Source organism: Pezoporus occidentalis, unplaced genomic scaffold (assembly GCF_034315485.1).
Source record: "Pezoporus occidentalis ecotype Australia unplaced genomic scaffold, CSIRO_AGI_Poc_V1 ctg93, whole genome shotgun sequence".
Lineage (NCBI taxonomy): Eukaryota > Metazoa > Chordata > Aves > Psittaciformes > Psittacidae > Pezoporus > Pezoporus occidentalis.
In genome coordinates this window covers 3,641,285-3,659,133 of record NW_026916294.1, presented here as the reverse complement: position 1 = coordinate 3,659,133, position 17,849 = coordinate 3,641,285, and the positions used below count along the sequence as shown (strand labels likewise).

At 38.4% G+C, this 17,849-nt stretch overlaps 1 protein-coding gene across 7 annotated transcripts in view; it reads left to right on the top strand.

Annotated features, from left to right (window-relative positions):
• Positions 1-17,849, top strand: part of ENAH (ENAH actin regulator) — a 94,724-nt gene that overhangs the window by 57,344 nt on the left and 19,531 nt on the right. For 6 of the 7 annotated variants that reach the window (XM_062606022.1, XM_062606023.1, XM_062606025.1 and 3 more), the window contains exon 4: positions 4,150-4,234. In XM_062606022.1, coding sequence (XP_062462006.1) covers positions 4,150-4,234 — 85 coding nt within the window. Of the gene's footprint in view, positions 1-4,149; positions 4,235-7,805; positions 7,946-17,849 lie in introns of those variants that run through there. The other variant, XM_062606024.1, reaches the window with a different exon arrangement.

Genomic DNA, 17,849 nt, shown 5'->3' with positions numbered 1-17,849 from the left:
ACAGAAATACATCTTTTTTGCTGTGGTTTTGAGCTCTTGCTTGGGGTACATTGTTTGCTTAGTAGGTGTACTCAAACTGTCCTCAATGAAAATCATTTTAAAGATTATAATTAGTCAGTACACTTATCTTTATACCCATTTATATATGCTTATATAAATTAACTTGCCGTCTGCTTTCAGTCAGTTCTTCCTTTGAATAGTCAGTCATACTTTGATTTGAATATCAAACTGTGTAATTGGAATGTTGCTTAGTTTTGGCGCTGGCATACTGAGAAATGAAAGAGTGGGAATTCTTAATTACTGCATTGTTTCTATAAACTGTTTCTCTGGGGAATGAATGGAGATCTTCACCTCAAGCTAAAATTCTCGTGTGACAGTTGATCAACTTTTTCTAAAGGCAGTAGATTTTGTTTCCTGATGCTGTACTCTGAGCAGACAGTCATTGCAGGGGGTGGGGGGGTATGTGTGTTTTGTCCTTCTTGAACCATAAGGCACGTGCAGTTCTGAGGAACATGATCTGATTACCAGCCGTCCCCCCAGAAAACTTTTCCTTAAATTACCAGCTCTCAAGCAAGCCTGTCCAGCCAAATGAAGATACAGGTTGTTGCTCGTTATGTGACCTGTAGTACCTGTACTGTTCCAATCCTAAACAGTTGATACTCGGGGGTTTTCAGGGCTGCTACTTCATAGGAATGTGATGTCTTTAGTATCAGCCAGATGCTAGCATAAGGCAGCTGACATGAAAAGAAGTGGTGGTGTAGAGTTTGGTGTGAAACTGCAAAGCAGGTAATGTAATTGAAAGATGGAAGGAACTGATGAACCAAAAGGCATCAAGGGAGGAGAAGCTGTGTCTTTCCATCTCCAACTTCCTAATAATGCTTTCATAGGTTTGTACAACTGGAATTAATTCAGCTCTTGAATGGAGATACAAAGGTAAGAACTCAATTGGAGGTGAAAATGGAAGTTACTGAGTTTGATAAACTACTACTCTGGTTGTGGTTTAAAAAGGTGATGCTGGGGATGCTTAATTTGGTTAAAAGCAACCCCCAGCAGTCTTGATGTCATTCTCTGAGCTGTGCCAGCATAGCTGTCTATGTGACTGTGTGAAGAGCCAGAACTGGTTCTCATTTAGCTGGTGAAAACACTTCCTGCAGGTTTTTTTCTCTGGGATTTTTAATGCATTGATTTCCAGCCCATCTTTCACTAACAGTTGCCTGAACTGTCGTAGAGGAAGGATGATGCAAAGGTGAGAATAAGCTGAAAAGCAGAAAGCGTTGAAACTGGAATGGCTGCTGAACAAATTGGTATGAAATTATATCCTCTGTCTGTCAGTGTGTGCTGCGGCATCCACCATCTGTGCTTTCTTTAGAAGAAGAAAGATGTTAGGTTTTCCTTAAAACTCAGAATGAATAGACCATTCAGCCTCATCTCCTACTTGGCTTGTACTGGTCTCTGAAGATAAAGTGATCCTGTAGGAGGATCAGACTTTTTTTCCAGGCAGTATCTGTGAATGTTTCTCTTGGGGATTCAGTGACTATTTCTCTTGGGGGCTGATGTTTCTGAAGTATCTTGAATATCTCAGAGCTTTTTTATTAGCTACCTCTTCTTATTTATTATACCATCTGTTCCACTAGCCAGACAGTTGTATTTTAGCAATGAAGTGGTGGTCCTGGCTTGCTGTAATACGTATTACAAGATAAAACATACTTTTCCACCTGGTGTGTACCTTTAACTTGCCAGTGCCTGTTAACATGCTGCTTAGAATCTATGCTTGCAGAGAGGAATTTGTCAGAGAACACACCAAATTACTCAGTAGCTGGTTTTTTCCTTCTTGAAAACCTTTGGTATGCTCAGGTTGCATTTCCTTATGGCAAAAATACATAAGAAATACTCGAAGCACCATGTTAATTGTTAACAGGTGACTGTGTTCAGCTCTTTTGCAAGTATAGCTATGAAAAAAAGCACATATCTCACTGGAGTACGTTGGCCAGGTTATGCTAGCTTGGCTTGTGTCTGTTGTGTTCCACAGACGCATGATTTTCTGACATACAGTGCTCTAGAATGAATCTTGAGGCTACAGGAACAGGTTTCCTGATAGGTAGGCTCACTGGAATAGCCAGTGCAAATAAAGCTAGATGGTTGGTTTCTGGTGAAGCCATCAAAAGAAAGAGCTGGATGGACACTGGTAGAAAGGTTGCAGAGTGGTGGTCCACCCTCAGCTACAGCAGCGTGATAATGCCTTCTTCAAAAAAATCCCTGTTAAACTCCTAAAGATTAAATGTGTGGAAGTTTGATGTTTTCATTTCTACTGTATTTTCAGTACCAAATAGTTCCAGTTGGTAAATGGTTATAGTATCACCATTTATTTTTGTTCTTTTGTTTCATACAGCAGATCTGAGGGAAGGGAGGATATTAGACGTGGCAAGCGGTAGTGGTATATAGCACCTTTAAGCAGCAACACAGCTGCTGCTGGGTTGCGTCTACTTCTGAAAGTCCATGAAAGGCTGCAGCATGGTGCAGACAGCAAATAGCCCAGCTGCCTGGGAGCTGCAGTCATGGCTTAGTGGGCATAAAGGCATTCCATCTGTCATGCAGGAGGTATGACAGAGGAGGATGTGAAACTGGTCAAGTTTTAAAGCAGAAGTGATTTCCAGATGAGCAATATGACAGATGTTTCTGCTTACTGATAGATTAATGATTATCAATGCAGTTAAATCTTTTGCATTAAAAATAATCTAGATTTATATCCGTGGGTATCTCTTGGAGGTACTCCAAGCAAAAGTAGTCCATCCAGGGCAACATCATGCATTTTGGTATGAGGACTTAATGCCTGGTGAAAAGACTGTGTAAGGAATATGTACAAAGCCTGTAGTACACTTCCTGCTTTTATCTTCTTCTAGAAGTAAGTTCTTAGATGACTTTTAACCTGTAGGGTGCAGTAGATAGTGTACACCTCTCTGATTTTCAGCATTCATTGTCTTCATGACCACAGTGGTCATACTATGCTGTTCTGAGTAAATGTTTTTTGTATAGCCTTTAAAAACAGGGCACTTGTTTGCTGAGTCTGGGGCAGATCGCCTGTCCTTGATGTCTCAGTATATCACACATGGTCTCTTCATGTTTTTGGATGACTTTAACAAGTTCAGATGGCAAAGAAATTTTATAGTTTGATATTTGAGATGGGGGGATCTCATTTCAACTCCATCACTCCAAGCAGTTTGGTGGAATCTCAGCAAGAAATTACTTGATACATTTTTTGTTGGTTTTAATTCTGCTTGCTTATAAATTCCATAATCTTCAGTGTAGCTATAGTCTAAATATTAAGATCCCAGTTTACTGCCCATTCTTACAGAAACCATTCATGGTCTAATGTATTCCATTCCACACTTTTTCATCCTTTAAAATAGTTTTGTGCTGTAAATCATTTGTGAGGAAAATGGAAAAGCCTCTTTGCTTTCAGATGGTCTAGCATATATAATTTTTGAAAGATGTATGATTGAGAATTGCTCATCAGTAAAAGTCAAAAGTGAATTTGCATGTCCTTCTCTCTAGCATTTCTTGTGCTTTTCAGAACTCACAGTTTGTTATATTTGTGTTACGCCTCTGTTCCTTCGGACACAATACTTACCTATGCAAAAAGGAACGTATTTGATCCAAGTAGACAAGCTAAAATCTGAGTAAAAGTGTGACCTGTAGAAACACACTTTATCTAAGCTTCTGATGTTTTTTTCTCCTGTTCTTCTTTTCTTATTTTTACTATTCCTTCCTCATTTCCAGTGTTCTATTTAGGTGAGTGTGTTATTTTTTTGAGCCTTTTCTGTTTCTCCAAGAGTACTTGTTCATTGTTTCAAGAAAATCTCAGCCTTTGGGTGCTTTTCAAAGCTTTTGTCAAGTTCCATCTTATATATATTTTGCATTTCTGTGAAACCTTTCCATCTGTGTGAAATAAATCCATTCTGCAAATATATAAGGTAACATTTGTTGCAGTTTTTAGTTGCTGTATTATGTTGTTGAGCTTGTTTGGCTTAAAAAGCAGAAGTAAACAGTTCTTATAATGTCATGTGGTGGCTGGCCTTTTTCCTTGATTTTTGTGCCTCTTTGCTTACTGAAAGTTCAAGTCACTAATTTCTGGTCTGTCTTGACTTTTAGGTCCTACATTGCCTCGACAGAATTCACAGCTTCCCTCTCAAGTACAAAATGGTCCATCACAAGAAGAATTGGAAATCCAGAGGAGGTATGGTATTATATGTGAACAGCTGTTCAATCAAAGAATGTGCTAACTCCTCACTGATGATGAAAAATAAATGTCAAGGACTTGCAATTATTTCCTTGTGTTAGAGCAGCGTTTTTATGCATGCAGTTTTCAGCAGTGCAGCTTTCCTATGTAAAAACTTTGACTAGATCCCCTGTTTGTGTTCTCTACCCATCCAAACAATTCAGTTGCTGTTGGCCTGTAATGAAAGAGTTGAAGATCATATGGGAAGCCTTGGAAGATTTCACTGCTGTCCTTTTCAACCAGGCTAATTAATTTTTCAGTGCCTGTTGTGCCTTCAGTTTTTGACACATGCTTATAAAGAAGAAAGCAGCAAGCATGGAAGGAAGTTTTTAACCTTTAGAAGTAGAGAATTAAATCATCATGGAGAATGACAGTTTTTCTTCCTGAATGTGGATGCACTAGATCAAACATTGCATTGGAAAGCTTGTTTGTCTTTATACTATATTAGTTCTTTAGCAAAGAAACCTTCATTTTCTGCTTTTAGTGTATGAATTTATGTAACCTTTTAGTAGTTTAATTTTCAGCTGTAGCAATAGTGGTTTTATCTGTGCTGCCCTCAGGGAGCAGACCATGTTCCCCTGACTAGTTGGCATTCCTCCCAGCTAAGCTGTTCCCTTCAATGTGAAGCCACTGTACCCTGTCCCACACTCTGTGGGGTATCTTTCAGGCCCATAGCATTTTTAACATACAGGGGTTTTTATCAGCTCCTTTTAATAGTTGCTATGGATTAGTCATGTGCCCAAGTCCTAGAAACAGCCATTTTTAGTTGCCATATTCCCACTTTCGTTGCATGGCAGTGTGGGTTAGTGCTATAGGTTGAGTGTCTGGTGTATGAGATGGCAAAGACTTTTAGGATAGTGCTATGAGACTGGGTTAGTGAAAACAGCAAGTCCTTGGGCTGTCTCAAGCATACTGCCTGTGGTGCAATCCTGGATTATTTTACCATCAAAATACTCCCAGGAGATTAGCTGTTCCCTTCCAGAAGGGATGCTGGGAGCGATTTAGGTCACATGCAGTACAGATGCAGGGAAGAGGATCCTTGAATAAATAGGAGGTGGTCCAGATTGATGGTGTAAATGCATTTCATAGACGTCAGTGGTAACTGGAAAAAATACTTTAACATGTTGGGCTAAATGGCACTGAAATGTTGCCTATTTTGATACTTTGCATTTAGTTTGTTTATGTAAAGGTGAGCAGAAACAGGTAGGTAATTGGGGAATAATTCCTAGTATAGATTTGATAAACTAGCCATAGGTGTTGAACAAAGTTTTGACATGAAAATAGGTCGTACTTGTCCATCTCTTTTCTGCAGTATGTTCTTAAATCTGAGCAGGGGTCGCTTTATCTGAAAGTTGCCTTGTTTAAAAACAAACAGCAAGAAGCTCATTACAAAGCTGTCTGTTTGATGTGTTTACGTGCAAGTCTGCTGTCATGTTAAAGGTCTTTTATGTCACTTCTTTTGACAGGCTTTTAAAAAGCTTTTTTCTTTTGATATTCTTTTCTGTTTTACAGTAGTGGCTTTTTAATATTTTCATTTCCCGTCTGTTCCTGCAGAAGGCTGTATTAATTGACATTTATAATGCTGAATACTTCTCAACAGTGTTTCAGAGGAAAGTATTTTAGATAGATGTTTCTTCAGCAGAAAGTGCTGCCACATATTAAGAGCTCTGCAGGTCTCAAGTGTTTGTGTGTAAAGGACATATTATCAGATGGCATTCTTACGGCTTCACTTCCTTATTTCATCAGTGTGCTCTACTTGTGTTCATCTAATACAGTGTCCTCACTGAAGTCTGGTCCTGGTTCTGATTTGATTTTCCCCTAAAAATAGATCGACAACTGGAATGAGTGTTCACTCATGTTGCTAGCCCAGTTGTCTGTGGAAAGCCTATTGCTATTGTGTCGTTAAGCCTAAGAAGAGCACATAATTTTGTTAAAACATTTCACAAATGCTTTTCTGGTCTCTTTACTATTGTAACTGTATGGTTATAATAGAGTTCAGTTAACTCGAAGCTGGAACTTCTCTTCAGTGGTAGCTGTCTTTCAGCTTTCAGACAGTAATAACAATAGTCTTACTACCATAATGTAGAGAGTAGTAAACAGTTGGGAAGAAAAGGTTTAGGTATGTATTACTTTTAATGTGTTTACAAGTGACATTTCCATTCTCAGTAAAGGGTAAAGGCAGCGTGGGAAGAAGTGAATGCTGTGGGGAGCGGTAGGACTACAGGGAATGCAAGAGAAGGGAATAAATGTTACTGTGTAGGAAGGAACATGGGATTTGTGATGGATCAGTAGAAAGGCTGGCTTTGCTAAGTCTATTGCTCATGAAATGTCTATCAGGTCAGGTTTTGCTTAAGATGTGGCTTGGATAATAGTTGTCTTTGGGCGCTGGTCTCATCTCTCCCCTTGTGCCTGGATTCGGTAGTGTCTGACTGACTCCCAGGTCAAGTTCAGGAAGACATTTTCTGGAATTAGGCTAAGTCTGATAACAAAAATCTGCTCACATAAAAAGTTACGGCTGGAAAAGAAGCCCATGGGGGTCATCTAGTCCAACTCTGCTCAGAGCAGGACGGATTTCAAAGTTAAATTATGTGGCTTGTAGCTTCAGGGTTTTCCTGGGCACAAATAGAAACACTTCCTCAGAAGTCTTTTGCTCAAGGAATAATGGGTGAAGAATGGCATATTAAAGAGAGCTCTTCAACTGATCTGATGTTTTCCTTCACTTTTATTACTGGTGTTCAGGAATCTTGGGGAAATTGGGAACTAAAGAACTAAATTAGCTCATAGCTAACAAAAATCTATTCTTTTGGTCCAGAGATTTTTCTTTAGTTTAGAAAGGGTTTAGATATTTTGAAAGTGCTAAAGCACCAATATTACTGTGTTTATTTTGCTGCAGAGCTTGTTAGTTGAATATTTGCATTGTTTTCTGGCAGTGAGACAATGTGTAAAGCCACTAGGACCAGATGTGTGATCTTAAGCACTGAGGTTTTTATAAGGCCAAGATTACACATAAGTGCTTATTGAAATAATGTTGTCTGGTGAGCTGATAACTTTATTACTGTCTTCTAATAAACCTTAACATACGTGGAGTATGCTTTCCCTCTCGGGGAGTATTTGGAGATAACTGTGGTTTTCCTTAGCTTGCACGTATTTTAAGTGCAGTAATAACAGGCTTTAAAACACTCCAGCCCCCATTTTCAATCCTCAAAAAACGAGGGGAAATTGTGTTACATGGGTTATTTTTCATCTTGTCACAGTGGTGTTCAGGCAGTGTTTACAAATTCCACTGATCTGTTTGATAATGAGCCAACTTCAGTTGGCATATACGTATCGGTTAATAACTTGAGTTACTTAATGTCAAATACCATTTTAAAATATAAGATTAGTTCATGGCATGCCTGTGTGTGCTACTCGTGCATGTAAATTTACCTTCCAGCCGTGATAAATATATTGTCAGGAATATGAGTCACTGGGTTGGTATCTAATATGACACTTGGGAATTTAATGAGTTAATGGTTATAAATAACTTCAAAATCATCACTGCTTCATAAATAAAGAGACCAAGAACACCAGAAACAGAGAAAGCCCATAGATTGTAAGGATAATGAAGGTATACAAGCCGCCTGCTGTCCTTCAGGGGCGCAATGGACCAAAACTTGACCGACTTCTGTCGTAAGTGTTCCAAAATTCGAAGTTCACAGAATGCAACAGTGGAGTATTAGTGGGGTTTGTAATCATTAAATGCTTTAAGGTTGCCTGCTTTAAGGTTTATTTCATGGATTGAGATGATACTGTTAAAGAAAACTTGGTGTGTCACAGTGCTAGAAAATAGTATTGATATGCTGTGGGTTTTGTAACATCTTTTGGAAGGTTTCTTATTTGTAGATAGTGCAAGTTCAGAGGCTGACACAGGTAGCAATTTGTTATTTACTGATAGACTTAAAGGAATGCTTTTCATATTACAGATTAAAAGTATTCTTTCTGAGATTTTGCTAATCTTAATTTTTAATTACAGTAAAAGAAATTTTCCCCCATAAATCATTTATTACATCTGTAATTCCTGAACTCTTTTGGAAATGTGTGGAAATACTGAAAGAGAAAACCCTGCATCCCCCAGTTTAGTGGCAGTGTAACTGTCATAATTTTAAGGAAGGAAAGGTTGCCTGTCACTTTCTGTCCCTGGTAGCCTGGTTTCTACCCATTTCCCACAACCCATGACCTTTCCCTAGCACTGTTGATGTACTGTTTTCTCTGCTTTTGAAATTGTGCCATTTATCCAACCGCTCATTTTGAGGAAGTAGGCTTTCTTTAAAGGCATATGGATTGATTACATTATAACTAAACAAACAGTTCTAATCTGGGATAGGCATACGAATATGATACGGTAGTTGGCTTTTTGGTTTAGGGTATCGGAGTGGTCTGTAGAATACTGTCATATATAGCACACATATTGTGTGCTGTGGGCCTAAACCAGAGACTTGGTTTGGATGGACTCAAAGGAGGACTTAGTGCCTAAACTAAGGGTTTCTAGCAGCTCAATCTTTCAAGTAGTGACTTTTAGTTAATTTTCAAGTTGAGCTTGCTGTGGTACTTTCATGGGAGACCCTGCAGCCATTTGGATCTTTCCAGCCTCTGCATTGCATACTAGGACGGGAGACAAAGGGAGACAAAAGCAGAAAGACCCATCAGTCAGTATTGTTAATCCTATCCTAAAGACTGTTTTTTCTTGCCCTCAAAGTTTCTGGAAAACAAGACTTTTGTATAATATTTCTTTTTTAGTGCCTCATTTTCTTTCCATGCACAGTTTCTTCCAGTTCACAGAAAAGTTTTCCTTAGTGCTGTCAAGTCTAGCTCTCAGAGACTTAATAACTGGCTTTATGGAGAAGTAATGGCTGCTGTCTGGTTACAGTAGTGAATAGACGTAGATGTTGGGTACCCTTGCCATGTTTAGCAGGCAGAGAAAGAGCACTCTTTCATTAAGCAGTCTTCTGATTACATTGACAAAATTGCTCTGAAATCCTACCCCTTATGCAAAATTCTCAGTTCTGTAGGTTTTTTTTCTGTTTAATGCAAACCATGGTATTAGGATTAAAAACTGTTGCACTTTTTTGCATAGTTTTAGTTATTGTGGTTCCCTGTTATAAGTTCTGTCCTGACCATACTCACTCAAATATACCACTGAGAGGGAGCTGCCAGTGAAAGTAAATTTTTCTACTACTGAGATTATTGGGGTTTTCTGAACCTTTATGTGCACAGATGACTTCCTGCAGTCTGGCTTCTGCCAGAAAAGTTCAAGTGTTCTGTTCGGTTTACATAATATATCGAAAGATCAAGGTGAGGAAAACTAGGCTTGATGAGGTTTGATCAAAGAGTATTAATAGATCCCTTTGTCTGTTAGAATCCTTAGATCTAATAACCTTTAGCTTTATAGTTACCTCTTCACGGCTTCATTGTGTGGTTGGTTACAAGTTTTTGCTTGACAGATAAAACCTAGTTCTTAATTTTCTTATTTCCAACTAATGCATTTTGAGCTTATAACATAGAGGCTTATTGCTAGACCTTAAATCCCTTTTGATCAAGGAAATGAAAGCCTGTTAGCTTGACTTTGGTAATGTGAAAAGCTTTAGAACTACTTTTGAAGAAAAGAATAATTTGCAAAAGCAGAAAGGCTGTTCATGAGGTGTTCTTTTGGCTTCAGTAATGCAGTTGACAGATACCAAGAAGGAATTTCCTAGTTAGGGTGGAAGAGAGGAGGATCGCTGTGGAAGTGTGAGGAGCATAAGAACAGGCAGTTCTCATTGGGATTGAGAGCAGTCAAATTTTATTTGCTGTTTTGTTGACCAAAGCAAGTCCTTGCTGCTGATGCAAGGTGAGATACATGAGTACAAAGGAGAACAGGAGGAGTTGGGTGATGTTGCGCAATGAGAAATAATATATATGAGAAATAATATATAACAAGTGTCCTGGTTTTAGACATTTCTCAGGGAAAAAACTGTTAACCTGTAGACCATATACTAGTTTTCAGGTTGTCTTAATACTAGTGTATGAGGAAAATCAAATTGACAGTGGAAGTTTACATGCAGGGGTGATCTGTCAGTTGGGGGAAAGCTATTTGAACACTGGAAACAGCTGTAGTGACCTTGAGATTTGCTTAGTGTTTCAAAATCATCATAAAGTGCTCAGTTAAATGCCTTCATAATTTTGCATTAAATTAGGTGTAAACTCTTCTTTGATATATTTCATTTTAAAGACATCATTTGAAACAGTCTCACCTCCCACTACTGTTTGAAGAACTAGAGGTCCACCACTGTTGAAACTGCAGTTGTCAGTTCCAGAGCATATGCATAAACTCACTTGCCTTTGAACAGTCAAACTTTGCAGATCATCTGAGTATCTTTTTCCTGCTCATTTTATCAAGCTGACTGCCTCTTGTCTGGGTTTCTCTGAAACAATGTGCAGTATATTCAGGTAGAAGCTGTCTGGACTGTCTAGCACTTAAAAAACAAAGCTAACTTGATAAGCAGGGAGACCATATAGCAGGAATTCAGCTTAGGTTGTGCAAAGTGAAACTCATGCAACTGAGAGAGGTAAGGAAGATGCAAAGAAGTTAAATATAGATTGCTTCTGCTGATGTTATTGGTGCATCAAGTGTACTTTTTAGTCATGAAGATTCTTGATCTCAGTGGTGGCTGCCTGTGTTTGATGGAAATTTGCAGTCTGTATTGTTATGATTTAGGTTATATTTTCTCTTTGTAAATGAATTACGAAACTTGGGCGTGGGGGGTGGTTCATTCCGTGGTACATAAGCATTGAAGTGTAGGCCTTGAGATACGTATGCAGTAGGTTTATGTGACCATACAGGAGAGTGAGCTCTGTGGTAAATGCTGAATTTTGGCATGATAAATAAATATTAAAGATGGAAGAGCAAGTTTCACATTGACATTCAGTTTTATTGTTCGGATAAGTTCCTGCAAATCTGAAGGGCCACCAGGGACACATCTCTTCTTCTTCTGAACTTGTGCAGGAGATGACCAGCAGATTAAGCTATTAAAACTAAAATTAGCAGCTAAGTTCCAAACAGCGTGCTAAAGAACTTTTTCATTTTTTCCTATAAATGGTTTTAACAGTGAATAAAGCAGGTTGACTGTATCCAGTTAAACTGATGTCCATAGAGCGCATGCGGATCCTTGCTATCACAAGGTAGCTGCTCTTGTGTAGACGACAGCATGCTCAGATGGAGCTGAGGTCATCCTGCATCTGGTGCTGGCGCCTCTCGCTCAGCTACTCATTGTGTAGCCTGTTCGCAGGCAGCTGCTCTGTTTGTTGCAGTGACTCAGTGGTGGGAGGAGGACAGCCATCATGTGAGATGTATTCTAGTAAGTAGTGACTGTTGTATTAGATAATGCTATCTGTGCCCACATGCTGGGGCTTTCTGCATTTTAGAATAAAACTCCAAACATCACTGTCTTGTTTATTGCTCCATAGATTGAGGCAGGGTTAGAGGAGCTGGTGCAAGAGCATTGAACAGCCCTGAAAGCTGGTCATTGCAATGCGGATTTGTAAACTGGTGAACATATTTTAATGGTTAAATGTATTTTAATATTTATTTAATTAGTAAGCATAAGTTTAATGGCCAGATCAGCAACACAGTTTGAACAACTTCAAACTCATCAATCCAATCTCATTGGTTTGGATTGATGAGTCCAGGTTCAGTTATAGTTGATATTACAGACTTTACAACTTTGACATAGAAGCGTTATTCCTAGATTTGTTGTTGATGTTGGGTTATAAAACATAAATTAAAAACAAAAAAAAAACCCAACTAATGACACACAGAATGGAAGATGCATACATTCGTTGAATAGTTTTGTATAATCACATTTGATTTCTTATACAGAATGTCTTAATGGCAACTTTCAGTATAGTTAGTGCAGAATATTACTCCAACATTTTAAGGGAGCAGTAGTCTAGCAACGTTCATGCTGCCTTTTGGGTGTCACCATTGTGTCTCTTCTGTGATGCCACATTTGTTTTAGAATACGTAACATCACAAGTAAGAAACCATTTTCAGAACCAACAAAAACCAGTGTGGGACACAGACCTGCAAATCTCCCCTCAAGTGCATCTGTTTGATGATTTTTGATTCCATGTTATTTTTCTTAGTGGCTCAAGTGATGGTTTTTGGTGTCCTCTTTCATTACACTCATTAGTGGTATTTTTTCCCCCATCCTTGTTGTATCTTCAAGCATGGAAAACATGGCTGCTCCTATTGATTTTTTCTGACTGATTTGATGCCCTGCTTTGACATCAGGTTTTCAGCCAGGAAACAGTGGGCTATGAAATGAGTGTGTTCATAAATGATGACTAACAGCTGTCAAATACTATGTATTATCTGCCTGCAGCTGACCTCTTCACTCAGGGCAGCAATTACTTCAGTCAGGTCTGTTCCTCAAGATGTTTTGTTTTCTGCTGTCTTTGTCTTGGATCTTTGTTTTCTACAGTCATTTTTAAAATGAAATACTTGAAACCAGTTTCTGTTATCTTGGAATGTCTACCAGCTCAGTGCCTTTTGAATTTGGATATGATACAAAGATGCTTTTGTCTGTATTGTTCATGGAAATACCTCTGGTTTAATGTATCTGGCTTCGTGACAAGAAGCCTTTCGGGTTTGTGGTAGAATTCTGTTACTTAGGTTGATATATGGCTGTCTTGGTGCAGTTTCCTGTCATCTTTTTAGGGAAAAAAAAAAATAAATAAAGGCTTGATCTTGCATCCAAGAGCAAAGCAAGCTAGTGTTAGAATCCTGAGGATTTATGTGAATGTACAGAAAAGCTTCCAGTTGAGAAAACAAGGTGACCTGCCAGAGCAGACAGCTATTTGCTATCGCAAACTGTTTCAGCAATGGATTTGTTACATGTAGGATTTTGATTTTGGTGCCCTGGTGACAGCAGCTCTGGTTTTTGGTACCATGAGAGTTGCTTAATGTCTAGGCATACTTTTCCCTGGTGGCAGGAGACAAACTGAGACGCTTGTGGTAACTCTTCTGCTGATGACCAAGATACAGGCTTAAATGTGAGAAGTGTTCCAGAAAAGGATGGGTTCTCTCTGGCTGTTAAGTCTGCTCTGACACAGAATACTGTTTTACCAGTAAACACTGAAGTTTCTTGATCTAGTTGAGATCTCTTGTCTTCCCTTCACCCCATGTGGTAATAGCTGTATTTTGATAGAATTGATTGAGGCTTCAATTCTTTTGATTGAGTTTTTAGCAGAAGGACCAGAGGATCCCCTGTCAGTCATTCACCTCCAGGAGCAGAAGTAAAAACAAGCACCTGTTTCCCACCCACTGCCTCCAATACAGACCTAAAGATAATGGATAGTATTAACTTGGGACAGATTCCTAGTTGATGATGACACACACTAGTTGTTGTATTGTTGAATGTAGTGATATTACCTGCTAAAGGCATAATACCTTGGTCTACGTGTGGTATCAGCTTATTTCATGTAACATCAAGAGGAAAGACAGTAGCATTTCTTATTTCCTTTTATGATCTGATTCAGAACAAACTGGGAAGGCTTTGTGTGTACCTGTGTAAATTAACTGCAGTTCTGTTTTGCAGTCAGGGTGTAGAGAAATCCTGAACACTTTCACCATCATGGAATAGAGGGTTTGGGTTTTTTTTCAGCGGGGTACAACAGTGTGTAGGTAACTCTGCTCACTGCATTTTTCTCCTTGTGTTATTTCAAGAATGTAGTAATGTTTCTGATTCTTGGCTGACCAGAGAACTGCAGGATTAAAGGTGATAGAGTTAAAAGTCACAAGTTACTGTTCTAAATATGGTTCTTTCTTCATCCTCTGACAATACCTCCTTGTACCTCCTTAACTGGGTAAGAGTGTAAGGACAAGAGGAAAAATAATTTTAAAAGCTGTTGCAATGTCAAAGTAAGTTTATTTAAAAGCAACACTACCAATAAATAAATAAATAGATATTGTCAAGAACCTCTCCTCCCCAAACATCCCAAAGTGATGTTTCCAAAGATGCTTTTGGCATGAAACTAATGAAAATCCAAAAAGGAACTTTCATGAATAGGGTATGTGATAAAGCTAGCAGCTGTTCTGAAATTCTGAAGTTGGCTATTTGGATCTAAACCCATATGTAACAGAACCTTGTATATGATTGTGCTGTACAGTTTTATAGCAATCTCAGCTATTCAGTGTAAATTAGCTCTTAGATCCTAGTAATTAAAATAATTAGACTGGCTTTGCCTTAGCGTCATGAGCAGTTTGTTACAAGATGGCTTTCTGGGGCATTTGTAGTACCTTGTTAGCTTTCTCAAATGTTGTCCTAGTAGCTATACCAGGCTTTGTAAGGCTGAAGGATTTTCATGTATTGCTTTCATGGTGTTCTTGAACATTGCCATGCTTTAGAACTAGCAAAGTCCTGACATTTCAGAAATGCTTTAATTGTTGTGTAGTGACTCTTCATAATCTACTAACGCTTCTGCATAATATAATTCAGATCTCTGACAAAACTTTAAAGCCACATTATCTAGTGCTAGCTAAATCCGGGGGATTTAATGCAAACAAAATTGTTCTCTCTTTTCTTTAATAAGCAAAATGAGTTCTTAATCTTTTAAGCTACAACTATAACACTTGTAAACTAAGAAAGATCTCCAGCTTAACGAAATTCAGCCTTGCTCATTAAGTTGGGTTAAAGCAACTTGATTGCATTACTGACATACTGATCTTTTGACCTGTGCCACTTGTGGTTTTTTCTATTTGAAAGGTTTATGAAAATTGTTAAAAAGACTTTTAAAAGGTACTGGGTTGTGAGGTCCGGGTTTGGTTTGGGGGTAGTGGTGGGTTTTGTTTGATTTGCTATTCAATATATATTATATATGCGTCAGCAATATATAATGAGAATAAGCTTAAAATTATTCTCAACAGTGATGTATTTCATCTTACGTTTTACTGCATGGGAATTTTATGTAAGAAATGTTTGCAAGGTATTTTGCTGCCCTCTCTTGGTAGAGCTTTTGTATCGTAAGTGAAGTGCTTGTTTTGTTCATTGCTTTTACTCGTACATTTCAATTTCTGGTTTCATTCCTTTATTTCCTGAAGAAACTGAACATGAGGATTCTTTTACCAAAAAAAAAAAAGTTAAATACTGAGGGGTCACTCAAGATTTATTTAATAATGAGAACTTCTTATTCAGGTCCTGTGTAGATGACAGTGGTTATCTCACTGCCTCTTATCTATATCTTAGTAGACAACAAGTGCAGTTTGATGGCATGGGTTGCTGACTGAAATGTTTTACTTCAGCTCAAGTTTAAAGCTTTAAACCACTTAGGTACATTTTGCTATGATATATGGGCACTGTGTGTCTTCATAGCTCTGTGAAGAGGAGAAAACACCCAGGTAAGCTTCAGGAATGTATTAAAACATACTGGGATAACTAGTCAATCCAAACCTGCATCTGCAATTATGCTGTAATTGCATAAAATGCATGCCTAAATCAAAATTGCATGTAATTACATGCTCTGTGGAGACTCACATCCCCACCTCTCCTGTATATAGTACATACATACACACATGTGCACTTACCCTTCTCCATAGTTAGAAAAGCTTTAAGTGAAACCCTTCTCAGTCAGGACAAACACCTTGAATACTTCCCTCTGGTACTCTTCCATCCCATGGCTATTTTTGGTTCAACTACTTCTTGTGTATGATGCAGTTTCTGTCTACTAAATGACCTCCTGTGGCTTGCTTTTTGTTTTGTTTTAGTTTTTTTCCATGTGGGCTTTTTCTCCCCTTTGACTTGCTTTTGCAAGGATTTCCATAGTTCATCTGCCTGATGTGCAGAGATGCTCTCTTCTTTTCAGCTTTGCTCTTATTAGTTGCATCAAATCTTCCCTCCCAGCTCTTGTATTACAATGCCCTCATTATTCAGGATTTTCTAGACCTCCAGTTGTCTTTTCCAGAATCCAGGATTCCAGCATCTTTAGTTATTTTAAATGGAAACCGTTTGGTACATTTGATCACAGTGTTGCTGCTCTTTGAGCCTTTTCTGTTCTGCCTTTTTCCCCTTCTGAGGTGGGAACAGAGATGTGGGGTTCATGAAGCAGATGATGGTATATTCTATACTGCTCTGTAATCCTTTCCTAACGTGTAGCATCTGGTTTATGTTTTTGAACAGAAAATGTTGATGAATGGATGTGGTCATAGAGCTGCCTGTCATAACACTAGTATCTCACTCCTGAGTCAGCATTCGACTCAAAGTCCAACATTTTAGATACGAATTTAGCAGATTCTCCCTCTCTTCCCTGCATCAGTTAATATCTCAGTTGAGTTTTGTTGGCTAAATTTGTTGCCCAGTCACTTGGAATTAGGGATACATTAGTAGTGCTTCATAATCAGCCCATCATCCTTGCTGTCCTAAATAACCTAATATTAAGGAGCTTATTCAAGAGCACCTTGCTGTTTCTTTTCCACATTGCTTATGAAAATACGAAATGGCACAGCTCTTGGTATGGCTTAGTGCAGAACTGCCTTGGTGACGCTCCTCTTATGTGAGAAGTAACCTATATCGAGTTCCTATTTCTGTAAAGAGATGAAGAATTTAAGAAAAGGAAAATTTAAATACCTGGCATCTGCTTGATGTGTTGTTAAACTTTGAAGATTGATACCTTCTAGTTTTATAAACTAAATATGACGTAGAATGTTTATGGCCTCAAATGCCTTATCTACATTTATGTTTAGGCTTAACAGTGTGTACATTTCTGAGTAGAATATACTAATTTCTGGAAAATAAAGGAAAATGAGTGAACAAAATAAAGCTGCTTTGGAGTCTGTAAATATTGACTCCTGCTCTGAATAGCCATTTAGCTACAAACATATGTACATCCACCTCCCCTTTACAGAAAAAGAGCCAAAGATGACCAAGCTGAAGTTAGGTCAGGATGAAAACAATGCTTTCCTCTAATAATAGATTTTATCCAAGGGGAAAAGAGCACATACTTTTACAGAGCAAGGAAAGTACAGAGCAAGCAAAAATGTAATGCCAAAAATACATTAAAAGTATCTTTTGGAGCTTGAATTTCTGTGGCTTATACTGTATTGTCTTGATACTCATAGCAATCCGCTACTGGTTCCAAATTTGTGTCAGTCAGTTACCAGACTTCTTAGTGGACTTCTGAGGCTAAAAACCAAGAATTTAACAAGCTGAATGTCAAGCCAAATTTCTTAGCGACTGATGTTACAGCTTTGTTATATGGGAGAGCAGGAGCTGAGGGAAGAAGTGATACTAAAGCAGAGCTATTTTGCTGCTTCTCAAGATGCTGGGTAACAAGTTCAGTAAGGAAAAGTACTTCTGCTGTATATAACTGGAACTTAATTTCTTATAGTGATTTTGAAATTCCAGCGTTGTTTATGAAGGGAAAACATTGGTCTGAAAGAAGATGGACTTCAGTATTTAGCAGTGCATGGGATGGAGTTTCCGGTTCTGCCAGTATTTTCTGGGCATGAATAAGAGTGAAATAGCTGCAGTCCCCTTCATTTTTAGACTTCGGTTTTAAATGG